Source organism: Lutjanus erythropterus, chromosome 22 (genome assembly GCF_056507025.1).
Source record: "Lutjanus erythropterus isolate fLutEry1 chromosome 22, fLutEry1.hap2, whole genome shotgun sequence".
Classification (NCBI taxonomy): domain Eukaryota; kingdom Metazoa; phylum Chordata; class Actinopteri; order Lutjaniformes; family Lutjanidae; genus Lutjanus; species Lutjanus erythropterus.
Genome location: NC_139338.1, coordinates 16,745,846 through 16,767,049, shown reverse-complemented (window position 1 = coordinate 16,767,049; position 21,204 = coordinate 16,745,846). Strand labels below are relative to the sequence as shown.

At 40.9% G+C, this 21,204-nt stretch overlaps 1 protein-coding gene and 1 non-coding gene across 10 annotated transcripts in view; both read left to right on the top strand.

Annotated features, from left to right (window-relative positions):
- The window catches only part of LOC146306804 (ELKS/Rab6-interacting/CAST family member 1-like), a 158,535-nt gene that overhangs the window by 112,567 nt on the left and 24,764 nt on the right, over positions 1-21,204 (top strand). For 6 of the 9 annotated variants that reach the window (XM_084710657.1, XM_084710653.1, XM_084710656.1 and 3 more), the window contains 2 exons: positions 6,285-6,432; positions 17,825-17,932. In XM_084710657.1, coding sequence (XP_084566783.1) covers positions 6,285-6,432; positions 17,825-17,932 — 256 coding nt within the window. Of the gene's footprint in view, positions 1-6,284; positions 6,433-17,824; positions 17,933-18,314; positions 18,393-21,204 lie in introns of all 9 variants that reach the window. The other 3 variants (XR_014768957.1, XR_014768956.1, XR_014768958.1) reach the window with 1 other exon arrangement.
- Positions 14,599-14,671, top strand: trnak-cuu (transfer RNA lysine (anticodon CUU)). Its single transcript has one exon. It is a non-coding gene; the product is annotated as a tRNA-Lys (tRNA).

The window sequence follows — 21,204 nt, the reverse complement described above, 5'->3', positions numbered from 1 at the left end:
TCATTCAGTTTTCCTTTGATTGAAGCAAACCAAAACACACACTGCTCATGATTACAGTAAATATGATTATCACATTTTTCTAAATCCCTTGTTGCCAGCCAAGTGGATCTGCTGATTTCTCTCGCTTCAAAGCTCCTGATATTGGTCAACAAGGGTGGAGTAAGTTTTGGAAAAAACCTTCCTGAAAGTCTAGGTGGCATTTAAGGGGCTAAACAAGTCTCAGATATGGGTTGGTAGAGGGAAACCTCCCTTCACAGAAATGAGGTCGGGCTTGACACGCACCACGTCCTGCAGGGGTTAAAGAGTAAACTCTGGCGTCCTACAAGCAGACTCGTGTGTAACCAGAGCAGACAGTGTCACAGAAAACAATGGAGAGCTGCTTTGTTCAGTCGGAAACAGAGAGCAGAGAGAGGGGATTATTTCTAAAATAGCTCTGTGTTTGTCTTAGACAGACACTGGCCAATGTCACACTGGACTGAATCTACTCTACATACACACACACACACACACAAGGACACACACTTAAATCTTACTTGCACACACATATGGATAAAGCCCTGAACACACATAGACAACTTGTGAACATTCACACACACAGTACATCCTTATGAGCACACACACCTACAGAAAGACATGCTGTCATAAACACAGACATACATCTATCGCACGCACACACACACACACACTGTAGATTGCAGTAGAGGGTGAAAGCATGGAAGAGATAACGCAGCACACATGGGAAGCTGCTTTGGTGTGTGTATGTGTGTGTGTGTAGAAATATGTGACTGATCTAAGACCAGGCATTAGTGTTTCTGATAAAGTGAGGGGCCTTAAGTGGTTTTAGGAAGGAGAGAGCCCCCGCATGTGTGTGTGTTGGGGTTGGGGTCAGGTGCCTGGTGCGTTTGTGTGTGTCTGCTTACTGTCTGCCTTGTCGCCGCGGCGATGACATCATGGCACACGACCGCCGAACGACGGAAAGAATGCCTCCTGTCTTCTTTACAGAGGCAGAGAGATAGAAGGAGTGACGAGGAGGAGGTGAAGAGGAAGAGATGAGAAATGCAGGGTGGGCGAGAGATTCTGATAGTGAATAGGTGAGAGAGAATGACTGAAGGGAAGTGAGGCGAGAATATAATGTAAATGGAAACTTGTTAAATTTTGAATAATGTGTGAAATGTTCATATAAATATATAACTACCATTACCACCTGTAGGAAACGCTTCAACCTGTTGCCAGTTTTCTATGTATTTTTGGTGATTATTATTTGACATGATTCTGAGCCTCATTGTTTATAGCCAGTGCCAGAGAAAAATGTCAAGTGTGAAAGTACGGCCATCTTTCTTCGGTCCTGCATTTTACCATAGCTTACTGTTGAATGTAAATCTGTCATATGCTGCCATCACTGCCAGCATTTCGCCCAGGGAAGTGTTTTGGATAAAGAATGGCTCCTTTGTTCTTGCATGCTTTGGGCTTTCCCTTGTCATTTTCGTCTGCGACGTCGCACTAAACCGCTCCTCCGACGCATTTGATCCTTCGTTCACAAAACACAGCGCTTCGTTGCTCAGTCTTTTGAAGTGTTCCCACACAAAGCTGGTGGAAGAAATCATGTTGTGTTAGCCTAATTTAGATGGTAGAGCGTACAAGTTACAATACTAATTGCACCAACAGTTAGAAGGGTTTGAATTCATGGCGCTTTGTGTTTATTAATTATTTAAAGCTTTCACTGTGTTCCACCAGTGCATACACACAGCAGTTGCATACAGGCCTGAGTAGTTTCTTAATATATTACTATATGTAATGAATATTTATCCATTTTTCCCAGGAAACAGAAAATGGTCAGGTATTCCCAGGAATCCTGTTTCCTGTTATTAATCCCTCGGAAGTCGTTGGAGTGATGCGAAGGCACGTTACACGTCCAACTTTAAGACAGAGGCCCATACTGAACCATAAACACAATCTCAAGTGTTATAGTTGCCCAACTTTATCCATATCTTATTGCCATAACCCTAATTTTAGCCTAACTTTACATGTACTGTTAGCTGTCATGCATGGATATTGTAAAAAAAAATTTTTAAGACTCTTTTAGGATTCTAAAACTGTTAGCACTGAATGTAATCCAGCATTTTGAACCGTTATCAAAGTTCAAATGTTGGGGGAAAAACAGCAGAAGTAGGCAGTTGGCATGAGATTAAGTAGTTATCAGATATGATGATGATCTCAACTACACACCTGTAAAGTTTCGGGACTGCATCTCGCAGTTGTGATGCTATTGTTCTGACAAAATCTGTTCACAGAAGTATAAACATCTGCCAAGTGCTCAAAACTTCCTCTGTGGTAGTTCCCACTACAGTAAGTGTCTCCAGGACCACATTTTACCATGGCAACACACACACACACACGCTCTGACCTACAAGGTGAAATTTTACAGTTGGCGGAAATGATTGAAACTGGGATACAGCAACTTAAAACAAATGAAAACAAATGTAGGCCAAGGCTGTAAAGTAAGCGGACCACTGTCTCCTTCCCTACTTCCTGCCCCTCTCTTTGCTCAGGCCACATCCATCATCATACTTCGCCTTCCTTTTGTTCTCAACTACACACCTGTTGTAGCAGTTGTGCGACTGCATCTGTATAATTGTGACACTATCGCGTTGACAAAATTTGTCCACAGACAGACATATAAACACCTGGCAAAATACACAAATACTCTTCTGTCATATTTCCCGCTAAAGTAGGTGTCTCCAGAACCACATTCTGCCCAGATCTCACACAAACACACACACACACATTCTCAAGGTGAAAACAAACACCAGCCACACACTGTCATGGCTGGTAATCATTTCATCCTCTGTCTCACTTATTGCAGCATAAACAGTAGACTTACTCTGTTCACATTGCAAAGTAATCTACTAGGAATGTGGCCTTGTACATTTTTGACTCTGCTCTGCATTGCTGGACGATGTTGCATTGTCTGCGACAAAAGTTGGGCCTGGTTCAACAATCCTCCGGCACAGTGGTCTCACTGACAGAAATTAGGAGGCTGCATTTAATTTACTAATAGAACCAGTGTTTTTTGAATCTCGAATCTCCTTCTAAACATCGGCGTGTTAGCCATTTAAATAGTTTCTAAATTTAAAAAATGTGAGCGCTTCAGCTTCTTAATCCTATCAGAACATTTCTTCCCGATTGTGAGACACTGGAACACTGTCACTGTCTTTCTCTTTTCTTTTTCATATAAACACGGGTACACACACACATACTGAATCACACACACACACACACACTTACACACATACAGAGAAAGGCTAATGGAACATTAGTCTTGTTAAAGCTAACAGTGCGTCTAGTTTTATACCATATCTGAGAGTTACCTGCCAGCACATGGCACTTATAAACCCCGGTGATAAAATGATATTTATTCCAGATGCACTCGTCTCATTCTGGGCCTCTCAATGGTTCTCTCTTCAGCTCTGTCACACACACACACACACGCACACACACACACACACACACACACACACACTCTCTCTCTCTCTCTACTTGGCCTTCTCAGCAGAGCTAAACATGTGCTTATAACAAGTGCTGGTTGTGGCTACTGCTGTTGCTATGTGATCATTAAAATCTGTTTCAAGTGCAGCTCTCTTTTGCCAAATCTTTAGATAATTCTGCTGTCAGAGGGCACTTAAAAAACATAGTATGCTCTCAGCTCAGCTGGCAATGTGTCCTCACCACTGAACGTAACAAAGGCAATGCAGCCAACACCGTGAGGAAGAAAGGTTCCCAGTGGATATGCAGCCTTAGATCTGTAACTTTCCTTTCAAGTCTTTCCTTTCTGGAGCAATATGGAGAGCACGGCAGGATAAAGGAAGGTCTGCTAACAGTGAGCAAAGAATAAAAGCTTGTTAAAGAGGTCTCACATTCTCATATTCTCCCTATTTTGGCAGCATCTTTTGTCTTAAATGCTGTGGTAATTCTGCACTGGACTTCAAAATGATTACTGATCAATCTGTGTGTGCAGTGGTGTGAAATATATTTGTCTCAGGGCTTTGCGCTGACATCGCATCACTCTGTTCTTTGACTGTTCAGCCATGGCTTCTGCTGTTAGTTTGACAGCAACAAAAGCATCACTTAATACATAAAGGTTACAAATAAGGTACTGAACTTCAATATGTTTTTGGGTACCAACATAAATGTGAGTATCAGACATTCTCAAATGTTTGCATTGAATACTTGCATTTATTTGACTGGATATTTACAATACTGTTAATTTAACCAAGTTCTTGTGTCTGTTGTAAATCAAGACAAAATCAATCATTTGACAAGTTGGGCGTCCAAAAAAAAAGAGGGGCTTGTAGAAAATCATTTCTATGTTCATCTACAGTATGTGAGGTATTGAAACTTGTGTATTAATTTTGCACAAATAATTATGGACAAATATAAATGTACAGTTGTATAATATAATGTAAAGTTGCAGTATCAGTAATATCACAATGTATTGTATGTATATTTACAAATGTGAAAAGTCTCACAAAAAGTCTCACAAAAGAGTAATTAGCTCTGAGGACTCTGACAGCGACCAGACTTGCCGAGAGAATCGATCTACCAACCCCCGTCTCAACCCCCTTAGCTGCTGCTCATTACAGGATAGCAGCAGTCCAGATGCATGATGGGACACTTGTACGCTGACAGTGTGGTCAGTGAGGTTCACCAAAGAATCTGTGGGTCTTTGCACAGTCCAAACATGTAATCTGTCTTCATTTAGACACACTCATCACTGCATTCCTCGCTGCACCACTATATCTTTATGTGTGTGTCTCCTTACATAAAAATACAATGTATGTAAGAAGCAAGATTCAGTGTTAAAGACGAAAAAGGAGCATATTTGTTCCTTCATATGCAAGTTTGCTTCTTTGTGTGTGTTCTTGGAGCCCTGCGGGGTTGTGGAAAAAACACTGATTGTGATTTAGATTCTCCCTGGAATCGGACAGAATTCCGAGAATTCGGAGCCTTGGGTGTCCTCAGAGGAGGCTCGGCCAGATCTGTGGCTGATGGGATGGATGGGATGCGGCTTGTTGCTTCCTCACCACATGGAATTCTATCTATCTGTTAGACAGACCGACCATCCTGGCCGAGGGAAGAGATAGAGAGACGAGGAGGCTTGAAAGACAGACAGAGGCTAGAGAGTAACTGCAATTTTACATGTGCGGCATTGCAGCACAACCGCTGAGCGTCTGCTGCGCAGCGTCTACAGCAACCAAAATACGTTAATTAGAATGGTAGTGGACTACATATATTTACACCAGAAGAGAATGCAGCACGTTGCAGCTGCAGCAGGCTTGCAGCATGCAGCAAAGAGTTATATGTCTCCCCATTAGTTAAGCTTGTTAGCATGAAGAGATCTTTCTAGTTCCCTCAGCAGAAAGGAGGGAGAGAGCACTTTTTCTGCCATTTTTTCTTTTATTGGATTATAGATTTTAAGGAGAAGAACAAAAGAGAAAGACTGAACGTATGTTATTAAGGTCTCCATCATGAACAAACTGTAAATGTGGTATGCGTTATGTTTGATCGCCAAGAAGGCCCATATTCTTGCAAAAATACACCAATTTTTTCCTCCTAAATCAATCAGAAGGACTTACCCCCCACTTGTTGACACGCCATGGTTTCACCATAACATTAAAGTACACCCAAATTAGTATCTAGTCATGGAGATAGTTTTGGTTTCCTTTGTCCAGATTTTGAAATATCCATCTCTGGGATTTCTGCCTCCACCCAGATTAAAAGGGAGGTGACTGGAATTCTTTCTGTGGTGCTCATGAAGTTAAATGTAAAATGACATTTCATAAAATTTAACAGGAACATCTTGTGTCCCTGTTTACCTACTCCAGATAAACCGCATAAAATCTGAGAGAGTTCAAGAAAAATATGTTGTTTTTCAATAGTTTAAATGTCAGTGTCCAAAGCTGCGAGAACAACAAGTGTAATGTTATTCACCTCCATGGTATTTGGGTGGAGGCAGAAACCTCAGCTATCTCAAAACCTGGGAAAATAAATCAAGAACTGTTTGTATGGCTCGATACCACTGGATTGAAATGGAAAGAATCTTTGATTTTTGAACATAATAAGTCAATCAAACATGAAGGAAGATATGTTTTTATTGCAGTGAATGAAAACTTAATTGGTGGGTTACCTATTAATGAATCAATATGCAATTGTGGTTTTAATTAAATCAAATCAATTAAGTTCATTCGTAGGATTGCTAACAAAACGTATGATTGTTCTCTGTACAGACAAGAGGCGCTGCTGGCAGCCATAAGTGAGAAAGACGCCAACATCGCCCTGCTCGAGCTCTCTTCATCCAAGAAGAAGAAGACCCAGGAAGAGGTGGCGGCTCTGAAGAGGGAGAAGGACAGTTTGGTTCATCAGCTCAAGCAGCAGGTAGGATTACTGTGGACACACTAACACACACACACACTCTGACATCCAAGTGGACACCGGGAAAGGTTTTTGGTCAGATATTTAAATGAGAGGCGTGGAAACGGAGAGGAAAGAGTGTAGAAAGGAGCACAGGTGAGGTGGCAATGACGAGTGGAGCAAAGAAAAACAGAGAGGCAGAGAAAAACTGGGTCCAGATGTGACCACAGTCCTCCGACCACCGAGGGTAAATTTAGGATTAACCTACCCCTCCCACACTCACCACACACACAAACACACACAGAGTTCAAATGCTCTACAAATCTCCGGTGACAACACTTTCATATGAGTTTGTATTTATTTACCTATTCTGTCCGCAGACACACACACTGAAAACACACAACCTTACACGTCATTCCACTGGTATGGACGAACCCTCACAGAGTTCAAGCACACACACGCGCACACACACACACACACACACGTACTGATATGTACACACTCACCCAGGCCAAAAACAAGGATATAAACATGACCAAATGCCTCTGTGGTTCCACACAGAGGTCTATTCACACACTCAGGAACACACTCACACACAGTAAAGGTTCTCGTGGGTCTAGTGAATTAACCAACCCCTTAGTGGATGAGTCTACAGGGAGTTTGGTGGATTTCTTCTTCACTGTACCTCTCTCCAGCTGTCTTACTCCTTCACACCTTCTGTCTACATCTGTTTCTCTTCTTCTTCTTCTTCTTCTTTTTCTTCTTCTTCTTCTTCTTCTTCTTCTTCTTCTTCTTCTGTCTTGTTTCTTTTTTGTCTCTACTCATTGCCCCCATGACTTATTTGTGTCATGCTCAAATTAAGGTTAGATTAGAGAGAGAGTTTTCCCATTTCCCTCATTAATACTGTAAATGATCTAATACATCACAAGAGGGTCAAAAGTTGTCTAAAAAAGTGATTAGGCACTTTGAAATTTTAATCGACTTTGAAGCAACATCATGTTAAATCTGGTATTTTTTGCAGTTTGCTTTCTCCAGCTTCACTTATACACCGCTGTGGTAAATATGGACAGCTGTACTTGTTCATTTGTGAAGATTAAATTATTTCTGATTTAAAAAAAATAGTGAGTGGGCAGCTTTACTGATAAAACCAAACATCAAGCAAATGCAACAACACATGACGTGTGACAGTTAATATTACCTACCAGTCCAACAGCAAGCAGGCCAGCTCAGCATCTGTCATGCAGCCTTTTATTTCACGAAGCTCTCGCCAATGACTAAAAGACAGTCCAGCATTTGGCTTCATGCTCAGTCACTCTCCCTTTTTTTTTCTTTTTAGCTTCCTCCATCAATTTCCTCTTCTGTCTTTTCATCTATGACATTTTGTCCTTACTGTCAGAGGCTGCTGAGCCTGCTTCAGTTCTGATACTGACTCCAGTGACACCAGCTCCACTACAAAGTTCTCTACCAGCAGCCCCTCGCCCCAGGCCTGAAAACCTCCTTTTCCCGGCAGTCCAAAGCTCCTGTGTTACCGGTGTAAACACTAACACTCACCTGGTGCTCTGAGCTGCCAGACCGAACAGTGCAACTGAGCTAAGTTAAGCTAAGAGCAGCTACATTTAGCAGCTGTTCACTTTACTGTCAAAAAAACATCAGGAAAAAAATGTAAATCAGTTGCCAGAGCACATCAAAGGGAAAACCATAAAACATTTTTTCCCTAAAATACGATCTAGTTTCATCAAAATCAGTCCAACAAGTTACACAGGGCAAGAACAGGCATAAGGGTTCAAAGTGGGAAAGAGAGAGGCGCTATTGACTTTATTACAAGTCAGTGAAGGAGAAAATGGACCTACACACAGCACACGTGCAACACTTATAACAACATTATTACCATAGCTGCCTCCACTACCTGCATGGTGTAGCTTATGGGATAATCTGTTGAACCACCAACCCACTCGTCTACAGACATTTTTCATTTCTGCTTATGTGAGACCACCAGTCACCCGCACACGTCACGATTAAGTAAGAGCTTTGTGTTAACTTGTATTTCCCTTGATTCACAAACTGTGAAACCAAACTGCTGTTTGAACAAAAATGATGGAGTTGTCGTCTGCAAAACTGCATAAAGCAGATAAGATGTAACAATCCTCTTGTTGCACAAGATTTCCAGTTATTGAATATTGCCAAAAATCCACTTAATGGATCGAATAAGCTCAAAAGGATTCAGTAAGATAGATGCTGCATGCTTTAGAAAGATCATGAGCGTGTGTGTGTGTCAGAAAGTGTTTGAACGGGTGTTTAAGAGAAGAGGCAGGGGGTGTTAGAGAGTAGCTGTGTCAAATGAAGTCATTATAACAGGCATCACTCTCCCCTCTCTTCCTCCCTCATCCCTCCGTCTCTCTCCGTCCTATTTGAAGTCATTTATGACACCTCAGGGTCTCGAAGGTGGTTACTGACAACACAGAGACTCTACTGTCTGCTGCTACACGTGTGTGTGTGTGTGCGTGCGTGCACATGTGCGCATGTGTGTGTGTGTGCAAGGGTGTGAGCGGTTTTACTCCCCTCTTGCTGTCTCCCTCTTTCTCTCTGTGGTGTCATAATTTTCAGTCCTCCAATGATGGATCACAGCCGAGACTTCCTCAATATTCCCGTCTGTGTGTCTGTGCGTGTCTGCGTGTGTTTGCAGTGTAACCGTTCAGTGAGTTGAGGCCGGTGTTGTATTTTTAGCTTGCTCTTTCAGAGTGACATACACACACACTTTGCCACTGATAACCTGCCCGACCAGTGGACAGAGACAGAGTATGAAATTATAAGTGAGAGGAAATCAGTGATGATGTCAGTTATTTGGTGAGCGGTAAACTCTGGTTTCCATAAGGCCTAATATGGCAGGTGTAACAGAAAACTTGTACCTATTAGATGGACAATCCAAGCTGCCATTTTTTTAAAGTTTCTCTGTTTCTGGACGGCTGCCAGTTGTTGGTTGATTAAAGGTCAAAGTCATGTGTGTCTACTTATGTTTTCAAATGGGGGAGTGAACTGGAAGGAATATGCAATCTTCCACCACCAAGATGCAGCTACACTAAAGGTGCAAACTAGAGCCACCGCCCGAACCTCAGCACTGTATTCTCCGTCATCAAATCGCCCTTGGTCGGTCTCAGAGGCTGTGTCCAATAGGACAGTGAGCTAACTAGCTAACTAGCTGCAGCACAGTTCGCAGCAGTGCGCCAGTGACTTCAGTGTTACAAGAGAAAAAGCCTGTTGCAACAATCCTTCAGGCCTAGGACTAATAAACTAATTAAAACTTGGTCTACTAGACTTGGTCTGTTAAGTTAGATGTCTGCAGGACTTGTTTGTTCAACCAAAAAACCCAACCAACTATGGTATTTTCTGAGATGTTTATCTTATTGTGAAAATCTGGTTCTGCTGCAGTCTGAAAAGAAACATGGCAAACAGAAGGAAGGATGGATGCAAGAGAGAGAAGATGCACATAAAATATAAATAAAAACAGACCAGTGTGTGTGTTTGTGTGTTAAAGAACCTATGTGTGTCCCTGAAAGTGTTTCCTGTGTTTTGCCCTTCGACCCCCAGCTGCAGTGTAGACAGGAGGCTGTAGATCAAGGTGACCTCAGCTCTCGTCGCTCTCCTCCTCCTCCTGTCTTTCTCACAGTCTCCTTCCTCTTCACTTTTATTCTCCTTTTTTTATTTCCTTCGGCGGTACGATGGAGAGACAGAGGCTAAAGCCACGAGAGAAAGAGGGAGAGAGAAGTTGTGGTGAAGGCAGTGATTGTAATATTTTATGAAATGGAACGAGTGAAAGATGGGGGTGGGGGGGGTGGGGGGGGCGAGGAATATACCGCCATCTGCCCCTTAGAGAGACACATGTGGTTAACATTTACAGGTGGTGCATGTGTGGCCATGGCCTTGGCCATTGTTCCACACCTGTGTGGCTGAAACTCTGCTCTAATATGGGCATTTTTAAGACTTTGGCTCTTTATATTAATGTTTTTGGATAGCTCTGTAAGATGATGGTTTGGTATTTTCCAGGTTTCTGGCTAGGTGTTATTTTTACCTAAACCACAACAGTATTAAGTGATATTGCAGAAACGCAAAAAACTCGGAAAACATTCAAACTTGGAAACATTAAAAAACACATTTAAATCTCTGTACTAAGAACAAACCAGACTTAATGGTGGAAATAACACCTTCAGTTTTAAACCTCTGAAAGTTTGAATCTTGTGAACAGATGACTGTGTCATGGCTTTGATTTAGAAGTAGGGGAGACAAGTGTAACAGGGTTCAGCTGTAACAAACTCAATCCCTCTCATTAGAAACAAGCTAGAGTGACACTTTCTCTGCACATGCTCATGAACATTATTTATTATTATTTAGCTTATTTGTTCCTTTATGGCAGTAAACATTTGAGACATTTGAGGATGTCAGCTTGGGCTTTGGGGGACACTGATCAACATTTGATACCATTTTCTGAAACATAGAACTCAAAATTAATTGAGCAAATAATCAACAATTAATCAGTGAAACTAATTATTAGCAGCCTGCGTGCTGGCACTCTTTTCTGTTAGAAAATGAACATATTTCACTTAATTTAAATGTAAAATTGCTTTTAACACAATTCTAATAATTAAAATGTAATTACCACTAGAATAGCTGCCTCTTCTGCAAAAACAGAGAAAGACTTTTGCCTTGAATGCATACAATGTCTGACATCTAAAAGAACTTAAACCACTTAAAAAAAACCTTAAGTAAAATGTTTAGTTGTTGGAGCAGTAATGTAATTACTTTGAGGTGTGCTTTTATTTGAGACACCATGGCTTAATTGACCATTTTTGCTCCCACCAAGGGGGGCAGTCTGACTTCATGTATTAAATTTAACATTATATTCTTGTCCTTATTACTGAACATATATCAATTGTATTATTAATTAAAGCACATATATAATGTTTCTCATGTCTAAAGACGACTGTTGTATTTCAAGTAGTCTGTGAGTCCTGTCTCCCCTAACTGTAGTTAAAAAGGGATATTTTCAGTATTCAGGGAAAAAAAATCGAAATTATTATCAGAAATGATCAGTTCATCTGTTTAACCAGGTAGTTACAGATCATATGTATGTGCAGAAAAGTCTTAAATCTTCTTTAATACCACAGTTTTATACTGTTTTCTTTCAGAGTCATGTGGATTTTATTCAGTTGTCGTCTTGTTAACTCACTTCTGTTTGTGATTATTTGTTTTTAATCACCGTGGCCTCTTCTATTACTGTAAAAAGTGAAAAATTGTGGGTCTAATCTAATTTATTAGTCTATAAAGACTTATCAGTATGAAATAATTCCCCTCAGTGCTCAACTCAGACACGTTTCATTGTCATTTGTAATTTTCCACTTATCAACAACTTTCTTGTCTTGACAGAGAAACGGGGCGAAGAAAACTAATCTAATTCTTTATCATGATGAAATAGTTCTTGTCCAACCATGACTCAGCAACTTTTCATTATTGGTAATTGCACAGATATCAACAAAGGTTCTTCTTTCACCACTGGAGGGAAAGACGAAACAATAATCTAATCTAATATTCCCCAGAGCCTTATCACGATGAAATTATTTTCTTCCAAGCATGACTCAGCAGTTTTTTCCCCCCTCACTTCACTCGGTGTTCATTTGTTTCTCATTCTGTCCGATGTCAGCGGGTTACAGCAGAGAGCCGCAGGAAGGATAGATGGAGAGGAGAAGAAGAAGGGAACAATGAGGGAGGAGGAGGAGGAGTGAAATAATGGTGTGATGATTAGATTAAGTGAGAAAGAGAGAGTTGGCATGGAAACAAGTGAGCTGAGGTCAGCATTCCTGACAATTAGAGAAAAGGGGAAGATGTAAAGAAAGGCCAGCGAGGAAAATGAGAGGGGAGGATGGGGAGGAAGAGGCGTTAATTTCTTCCTTTCCTTGAGTTTGTTCTCGTCTTTTTTTCCTCACCTTTCCTCACCCTGATCTCTCCTTGTGCCTCTTTGCACACCACTTCTACCTTTTCTGTCTCCCATTATTTCCCTCCATTTTGTCTTCTTTAATTCATGTTTTTAGGGGTTTAGGACAGGTCAGACTCCACCATGCATTACAGACAGCCAGATTATGGCTTTGAGGTAACATTATTATTATTATAAGTTACCAGGAGGCATATTTCTCCTCGCTAGTAGCCTCTAGCTGTCTGCACACATCCAGCCACAGCCACAACACTTATCAATCTTCCAACAAACACTTGATGAGATAGTGAACATGACAGCACCTAAATCATCAAAGTTTAATGGAATTAGAAACTTTGTTATTCAATAACTTCACAGAGCCGATACAGAGTAGACATCCCACAGTTTCTATCAAGTATTTTGGCAACTAATAAAGAAAATCAAAGTTTAGTTTTTGTGAAATAAAGGTCAGCATGATGGCATCAGTGCATAAATCACACTCATTAAACTTAGTTTCATTTCATATTTTTCCCATAGTCATCTACACCCTACCTGCAGCAGCTCTATGCCGCACCAGTGGGGCCGCCATGACAGTTTGAGAACCACTGGTGTAAACCAGTAGAAAACAGTTTGAATACAAGTTGTTTTGGACCACGTGGAACCAGATGTTTTGATTTTTATTTAGTTGGTATCACTTCTGACTCCAAACCTGTGTTGCATATGGTTTCTCATATAAAGAATATTGTTAAATTTAGCACAAAATTGAGAGGGCAAAAAGAACAAAGGGGACAAACAATGAAATTAAAACTGAAAAGACAAACAAAATCTGTGAAAAAGATGAAACAATGAAAAGAGGAGAGGGAAGGGAGCGATATGGAAATGAGGGCATGTTACAGAGAAGAAGGAGGAAAAGAGTGGGAGAGAGAATTAGTCACAGATACGGGGGCATGTTAAGGAGCTCAAAAGTCAAGAGGGAGAGAAAGCGAGAGACAGACAGGGAAAGAAATAAAATGCTGTGTCTACAGAGGAAAGAAAGAGACTTAAAATCAGCGCACAAGAAAGCACAGATCATTAAAGAAAGGAAGAAAGAGAGACGGAGGAGAAAAGTGTTAGGTACATTTTGTTACAGGATGGAGAGACTTAATCATAGAAAATACTGTGTACGAGAAAGCTGAGAGATGAAGAAAGGAAGAGGGAAAAGGGAGGAACATTAGGGATTTAAAAAAGCTCTAAAATGAGGACAAAGAAAGAAAAGGACAAAGACATACAATGTGTTTTCAGAAGGGTGGGAAGATTTGGATGTAGAGAAGCAATGTTGGAGAGATCAAAGATCAGGTGCCCTCTCAACACAGCTTATCCTCTCCTGCTAACCTCTGCCAAATCTCACTCCTCTTTGGCTTTTCTTTCTTTCTTTCTCCATCTCCAAGTCTCTATAATTAGGAGACACAAGTCAATTGTTCGTTCGTTTTAATGTTTTGTCCATCACTCAAAAACATTTACAGAAACTTTGCAAATCACAGTGTCCATCGGATCAGGGCGGTTTTCTCCTGGACGTGTGGTCGAAGGCTGTTTTGAGTGGAGGGAGGGAAGGAGACGAGTGGACACTTTTGACAGTGCTGACACAGCGCTGCATGAACATAAGCAGACACACACACACAGACAGGATCTTTTTCACTTATCTGTTGCAGATTAAATGACTGTCGGTTTATCCTGGAACACATGAAAAGCTTTGTTATAAATCCATGAGGTTATCAGTTCTGTGTGTGATGGGAAAAGAGCAGACGAGCAGGATCGCTGATTGACCGCTGCTCTCTCTCGTGTTATGTCGCACCTCTTTTGATTGTGTGATACCGGCACGATGTGTAAAAGGACACAAAGTCAGCTTAACTCTTTCCTCACCCGCATTTTTAAATAAAGTTAAAAATTCACAGATTTTTCAACACCCACAGAATATTTAGTTCTATGAATATGTTAACATGGAATACATCAAAAGAAAGAACAGATCGTCCAGTTTCAGACACAAAAAATGTTGCTCGTTCTTTTTTAACAAGCACTTAAATGTTGGTGGGTTGCATCAAAAACATCCACTTTTCAGACAAAAAACTGAGAAAACAGTATTTTTTTTAAGTGGAATATTGACTTCACGTTTTTACTTTTGTTTTTTCCCAGTGTTGGCAGTCCACAAGTGTTAATGCAGATCCAAATTCAAACCGATTGAAAAGCTGTACATAGCCCGGCTAGCTCAGTCGGTAGAGCATGAGACTCTTAATCTCAGGGTCGTGGGTTCGAGCCCCACGTTGGGCGGTGGTGTTTTGGATTCCTCTTTCCACAGGGACAACACTTCCATGTGTTGGACTTGTGACGGCTGGATACAGACAGGCTAAGGTTTGTTCATTCTGTCAATGCCACCCACATCCAGGATATTTCACCCACCACACTGAAAGTGATAACGGAGATGTAATTTTGCACACTATGGGTTGGCTTGGTGTGGAAAAGAGATGTTACCTGTAAGTTTCATCCCTTTAGCTTGATGACCAACTTTGTTGTTCTTTATCTGTATGTATAGGGTGTCAACAGAGTTGACCTAGAAAGTCCAAGGAATTTTGGACAACTGTCTCTACTCATGACATCACTTTCCCTTGTTTGATGGGAGGACACAGACTAAAATATATCAATTCTGTCAACCCTGTAGTTGTCATACAGAGCAGCTCTATTAGCCAGCATCATCATAGACGAAGCAGGTAGAACCTTTCATTAAAGACGGACATGGCATGAAATTGGAGAATGTTGCCGTCTACAAGTGTGTTGTTATTCAAAACAAGCTAATGGGACCCAACAGCTACTCCACTCTAACAAAGACACTGTTTTTCTCTGTCTGACTGTGCAAATTTGCATGTGAAAGTTCAACAAAGGGTGAACGTTGATTTGCAAATTAGCAGTGCTCAACGTGGTGCGCAACATTGTGCTCCATGCATTGTGTGGAGGTGATTTTGTTCGCTTCGGCACTGTCTCTGCAATGTTGCAACCCTAAAAGTCCCACTTTTATTCACGCCGTATATCTGCCAGCATTTCATACTCGCCCTGGAAAATTAGTCAAGGAGTTGTGTGACTGCGACTTTGCTGTTATTGATGTTTGTCAACCGATACTATGATACAAACTCTAATATAAACTGGCAAACCATGTAAGAAACACTGTTGTGGGTTGAAAAAATAATTCGTTAAGCCTGTAAATTTGGCAGTTTACATGCCTAAGGACGTTTTGGAGAGGAGAGGAAGAGACAGACAGAGACAAATAAACATCACTCCACAGCTGTCAGCGTGTGCGTGTGTGTGTGTCTACAGGTGCAGCAGAGAGTCCAGGTTCTGGACTTATGTGGTTTCAAGATGAACTGTTTACTTTCCATGTTTGTTTTAAATTTATATATGTGTGTTTATTTCGAAGCTGTCTTTAGAAAACGAGGAAATGAGTAATGTGTGTGTGCGCGCCAGGGGAGGCTGTCTTCAACTTGACTTATGTACACAGACACACACATTCAGACACACAAATGGTCCCACATAGACACTGACACTATCTTCTGCTCTCACACACACAAACGCAGTCTTTCATTTAGCTTTCAAACAAACATATGAAATTTGGCACTCATATACTTCTCTCAGTTTCTGTCAAACACACACACACACACACATAAACCTCAGTCTGGCCCGCTTAAGCCCCTGTTCCTCGCGGGGCTCAGTGAGAGGCTAAGGGGATTTAGATTGTACAAGACTGACAGATTTAGACTGACTCCCTCCTTCGCCTCCTCTCTCTCTCAGTCCCTCGCTGGTTTCCAGGTCCACTGTGCAGCTCGCAGTGTAACTATAACACGTGAAACAGACGGGGAGGACGAGGGAGGAGAGGACAGGAGGAGAAGTTAAAGGAGAGTAGCAAGGAGAGCAAAGATATGATGGCAGAGAAAAGATGAAAGAGATGAGAGTGACAGAGGAAAGACAGGGAGATGAAACGGAAAAGACAAAAGGACCAAAGTCGAGACACTGTACGCTGATGTGTGTTTGCACCGTGAAGTTGATAAGGTTGTGTCCTGCTTCTTTTGTGCATTAAAATGTACAAAAAAGCATGCAGTAAACTCACTATCGATGAGTCCAAGGGAGGCATCTTTTTCTCCCCTGCTAATGCTTCTCTATGAACAACAACTCTGCATCTAGAGCCTAGAAATAAATATTAAAGTATGAATTAAGATGCAATAAAGTTCTCGTTCTCAGTGCTTCCGCTGGATGCTGGTGAGGGGTTGTTATGTTACTTTAGTCGGTCATAAAGTGTGTTAAGTGTTTGCTGCCACAGAAAAGAAATAAAATGTCCCAGTTTAAGTAATGTCAATACAAAGTCTGTTACTTTTCACAGCAGAGCTGGTCCAGGCTGTGAAAAGCTACTTAGCAGCTACAAGTCAGACTAAAGTCTATTAAAATGGCCTAAAACTCGGGGTCTTCAGAATATGTCTAAGAGCTGCAGAGCTGAAAGCTGCAGGGAGATAAAACAAATTTGATCACATGATTTATTGTGTTTTCTCTTGTGTTTTTTTTTTCCTTCACTCTGAACAATCACGATGGCTAATAGCTGTCAGCTTCCTGAAAGTATTGTAGCAAAATGTATTTAAAGTATCAAAAGTAAAAGTACTCATTGTGTAGTAAAATGGTCCCTGTCAATGTTTCAATATTATATCCGATGTTTTTGAATTAATATCACTTCTGCATTTAGTGTGTGTGTTGTATTTTACTGCTGTTGATGTTAAAAGTTGTAATATATAACTGTGCGTTCTGGGGATTGATTGCGTTGAAAACCTATCAACATCACCGTTTGTACGTCAAAGTGTTACAGTAAGTGTGTGTGCTTTGTGTGTACAGCATATGAAGTGATTTAAAGGTCTTTGTGTGTGTTCAGTCTAATATTTATCTTAGTCTTTATGGATCTCTCCCCAAGTGGCAACTTAGCGAGCCTGTCTTTTTTTTCTGCGGCAGTTAACAAGCTACACAACAGGTGGCGTGTGTGTGTTGGTGCATGCGTATATGTGTGCAGTTTACATTGGCAAAATACGTTATCTTCATTCAGGATATCGTCGTTGTTCTTTTTAAATACAAGCAGAACCATATTTAAAACTCAAACAGACATGGACAGTCTTTCTGTGTATTCGCGACCTCGTCTGTCTCTGTGACTGTCTGTTTCTAGTATACACACACACACACACACGCATGCATTAAGAGTGTGTAAGCAAAGCCAAGATGATGGCAGTTGTCCAAAACTCTCCTCTCTTCTTCCTTTCTGCAAATTAACTCCTGGAGGAATTCAAGTCTAGGGTTTTTGTCATTTTCTGCTGCAGAATCGCATGTAGAATGATTTTTCACTGCCTCCACTGTGAGATATCAAAGAGATTTAATTGTGTGTGACTGTTTCTCTCTCTGTAGACTCAAAACCGGATGAAGCTGATGGCCGACAACTATGAGGACGACCACCTGAAGGTCTCCTCTCCGAACTCAGAGCAGCCCAACAATCACAAGCCCTCCCCAGACCAGGTAAGATCTCTGTCCAGGACAGTGAGCCTTCACTGAGGGAAAACCTCCAAATATCTTCGCAGCTCCCATATTCACCATGAAACTAATATAATCACTCTTATGTGGATGACAGCATGCCCTAAATTAACATTACTAAATCTTCCTGTAATTTTCATTAACAAATCTGTGTTCAAGTGAAAGAAATTTCCATGTTTGGGTGCATTTAATTATTTCTATAAGTATTTGTATTTGTTTGGACTATTTCTAGCTAATATCTTTTGAAAAAGTTTAAATTTTCCAACATTTCTGCCCTTACTGTGTTTGTCTACAATTTTCTGCTTTGACAAACTAACTTCCTGCTTTCTCCAAACTCACGCTGCGGTTGGACTGAACTAACCAATAGGATGATGAGGAGGGCATTTGGGCCTAGCAAACCACATGCCTTCTTTCTCTCTCTCGGTCCGCCATTTTGTACAGAAGGGTGAGCGTCTCCTTTATCTGTCTCCGATCACGTTTGGATGTGCTCATCGTTCGTCTTCCGTCCTTCGTACTTTTTGTTTTATCTGTGAGTTTGTGGCGTTGCGATTCTGACATTTCATTTTTTTTTAGTTGTTGCCTTTTTGTCATGCTAATTTCTTCCGTCCTTTCATTAACATTCACTCTTTAAACTCTTCTTTTCCCTGAGGTGTTCCTTCTATCTTAGTGACCTGGGTTAGTAATTTCTCGTTCCCTCATGTGAGTCACCACAATGAGGTCCATTCGTCACCTAGGAAGAGTACTTGTGAATCAACTCTTCAATTATCTGCTTCACCTGTTCAGTATCTCATCACATCCTTTGATTTCAGTTCATTTTCTCTTTCTGATGATCATTTCTTCCACAGTCTTCATTTTCATCCTGCTCTACTTCGTGTGTGTGTTTTTTTTATCTGTCCAGCTATCTATCATTACTTCTTTTCACCTTTGTTTGCTGATTTTTCTTGACATATACTGCTTTTTTTCCTTCATCGCTTCTCATTCCTGGCACTTTTTCTATCATCCTGCCACTCATCCTCCTGTCGATCAGAGCATCAGTTTCTCTTTCTCATTAGATGCCTTATGTGTCATTTTATCTGCTTTACCTTCTGTCAAGACGTCATCTCTCAGCTGAACCTACTCTATATGTGTCTGTGTATGTGTGTAACCGGTGCATGACAACCTTTCCTGTGCTGATTAGCAAGATCGGAAAATAGAGCCAATTTCACTTGATGGTTAACATGTTGAAACTCTGGAAAACTTTTAACACCTTGGTCCAATTCTGGACTCCCAGTGCAGCTTCTCTGAAAATAAAGAGGATATTTCTAAGAGATGCTTACAGCCACTTTATCTTCCCAGGAAACAGATTTCAGAACTTCTGTACCAATACTATTGTGTTCAGTGTTTTAACTTTTTGTCTTACTGCCTGTCATGGTTAACTAAATTCTAAACTTTAGATAATAAAGATTTATTCTTTTCTGTTGTAATACAGGATTTACACCAAAATTAGTGTGTATATGCAGGTTTTTAAACAAGGGAAACCCCACTAAAAAACAGCCAGCTGACCCTTTTCCCACTGCCAGTAGTACTGCTTGCCTTTCTGTTTTATTTGTGTTTTTTTTTCTGATGTGCACTAACACTCGGTCTTGTGTGTTCAGGAGAGCAGAGAGAAAATAGTGTCTGTGTGTTAAGCTCTCAGTACTTTTGATTTTGAATGAATCGCTGTGGTTTGATGTTGTGTGTGTCTCATGTTCGCTTAAAGCTGAAAGGAGTCGTGTTAAGTTACTGTTCATCAAAACGCAGCATTTCCCAGGTGTTGTGTTTCCATCGCTGCTGATCAGCGCTGGTGACGATAAATACCTGTGCATACTGCAGAGTCATTTGACTGAAAGCTGATTGTACCCTTTTAGATGTTAACGGGTGTTAGTTAGATTTTCATCCAGTTTAAAAGGGGCTTAACACAAGATATTTCACTTTTTACTTTTCTAATGCTATTCTACATTTTTCAACAATTTAACATCTAAACTCTGTCTGATGATCTGATAATCAAGTAAAGTTACTTGTTTGGGAAATTCGGAGTTCATAGAAGTGGCTTTGAGTTTTGAAGTATTGGTTTGGTCCACTGACGGGACAGTGAAGGCAGCAGCACATATGAGTAGCACATGCTGCTTTTAGCAGAGCTCAGTTCCTCCAGTGGGATTTCCCGTTGGGACGCTAGAAGCCCAAAGGTTCACTAACGGATCTAAGTTTGACCCTGGTTATTAATTAGCGGTAGCACCTCCCTGCTGAGAGAGGCAGGCAGGCCGGCCAGCACGCACACAGCTGACACGCAGTCTCTTTTTCTTTCCGTCTTCAAGAGCAGTCGCACGCACACATGTACAGTACAGACACACTTCTCCTTGGTGTGTAATGCAGGTAATTCACCATAGCGCATTACATCAGAACAGTGAGTGATTGTGTCTCTTTCAATAAGGGAGTTCTGGACGACAGTTGGGGAATGAAATGCTTCAGAAACAACTGTAGCAGAGAAACACAGGAGAGCACTCTGAACACACACAGAGCATTGTTGAGGACATTTTTTATGGTGTTTTGAATTTGTAATGGTCTTCAGTGGTATTGGATGCATCAGTGAAAAAAGACAGAGGAGAGGCGTAGATGTTTATTTCTATAAAAGAATTGGTTCATGAGGTTTTTCAATAGTTAAAAAACATTTAATGACTAATGACCATTTACTGAAACTGAAGATTCTCTCTTGCATGAATAATATTTAGCGCAACGTGATGCTTTTTAGGGGGAAAGTCCTGCTCAAGTGTTCATAGTCACATTGAAAAAATGAATAAATACTTGATATATTGTGAATCAAAGTAAAGTGAAGAGTAAAGTGAATGAAAAGTCTGTCTACAGGTCTTGTAGAGTACTGCTGCATATGTGAAAAAAGTTTGATAATTTGCTTTAAGTCAGCATCAATTCGGGCCAATGACTTTGAGTTTGAAAACCAAAAAATCTAGAGACGTGGAGTTAGAAAGAAGTGAGCCTGTCTGACCTCTGCTTGTCTTTGCTTAACCAGAGTGGCTTGAGTCCACATTAGCTGTCACTTACATAGCACACCCAAATCTCCCACTGAACTGTTGAGTTGTGGGCCATGTGAAAAGACAATAACTGTCTACTGCAAATCCAAAATCGATATTGGAGAGTCAGAACTCTCCGCTCTTTACTCTGTAGTGTAGCAGCTGGAAGTTAGGCTCTTCATCAGAGGTAGTAAAGTAGAAACCAGCTTTGTA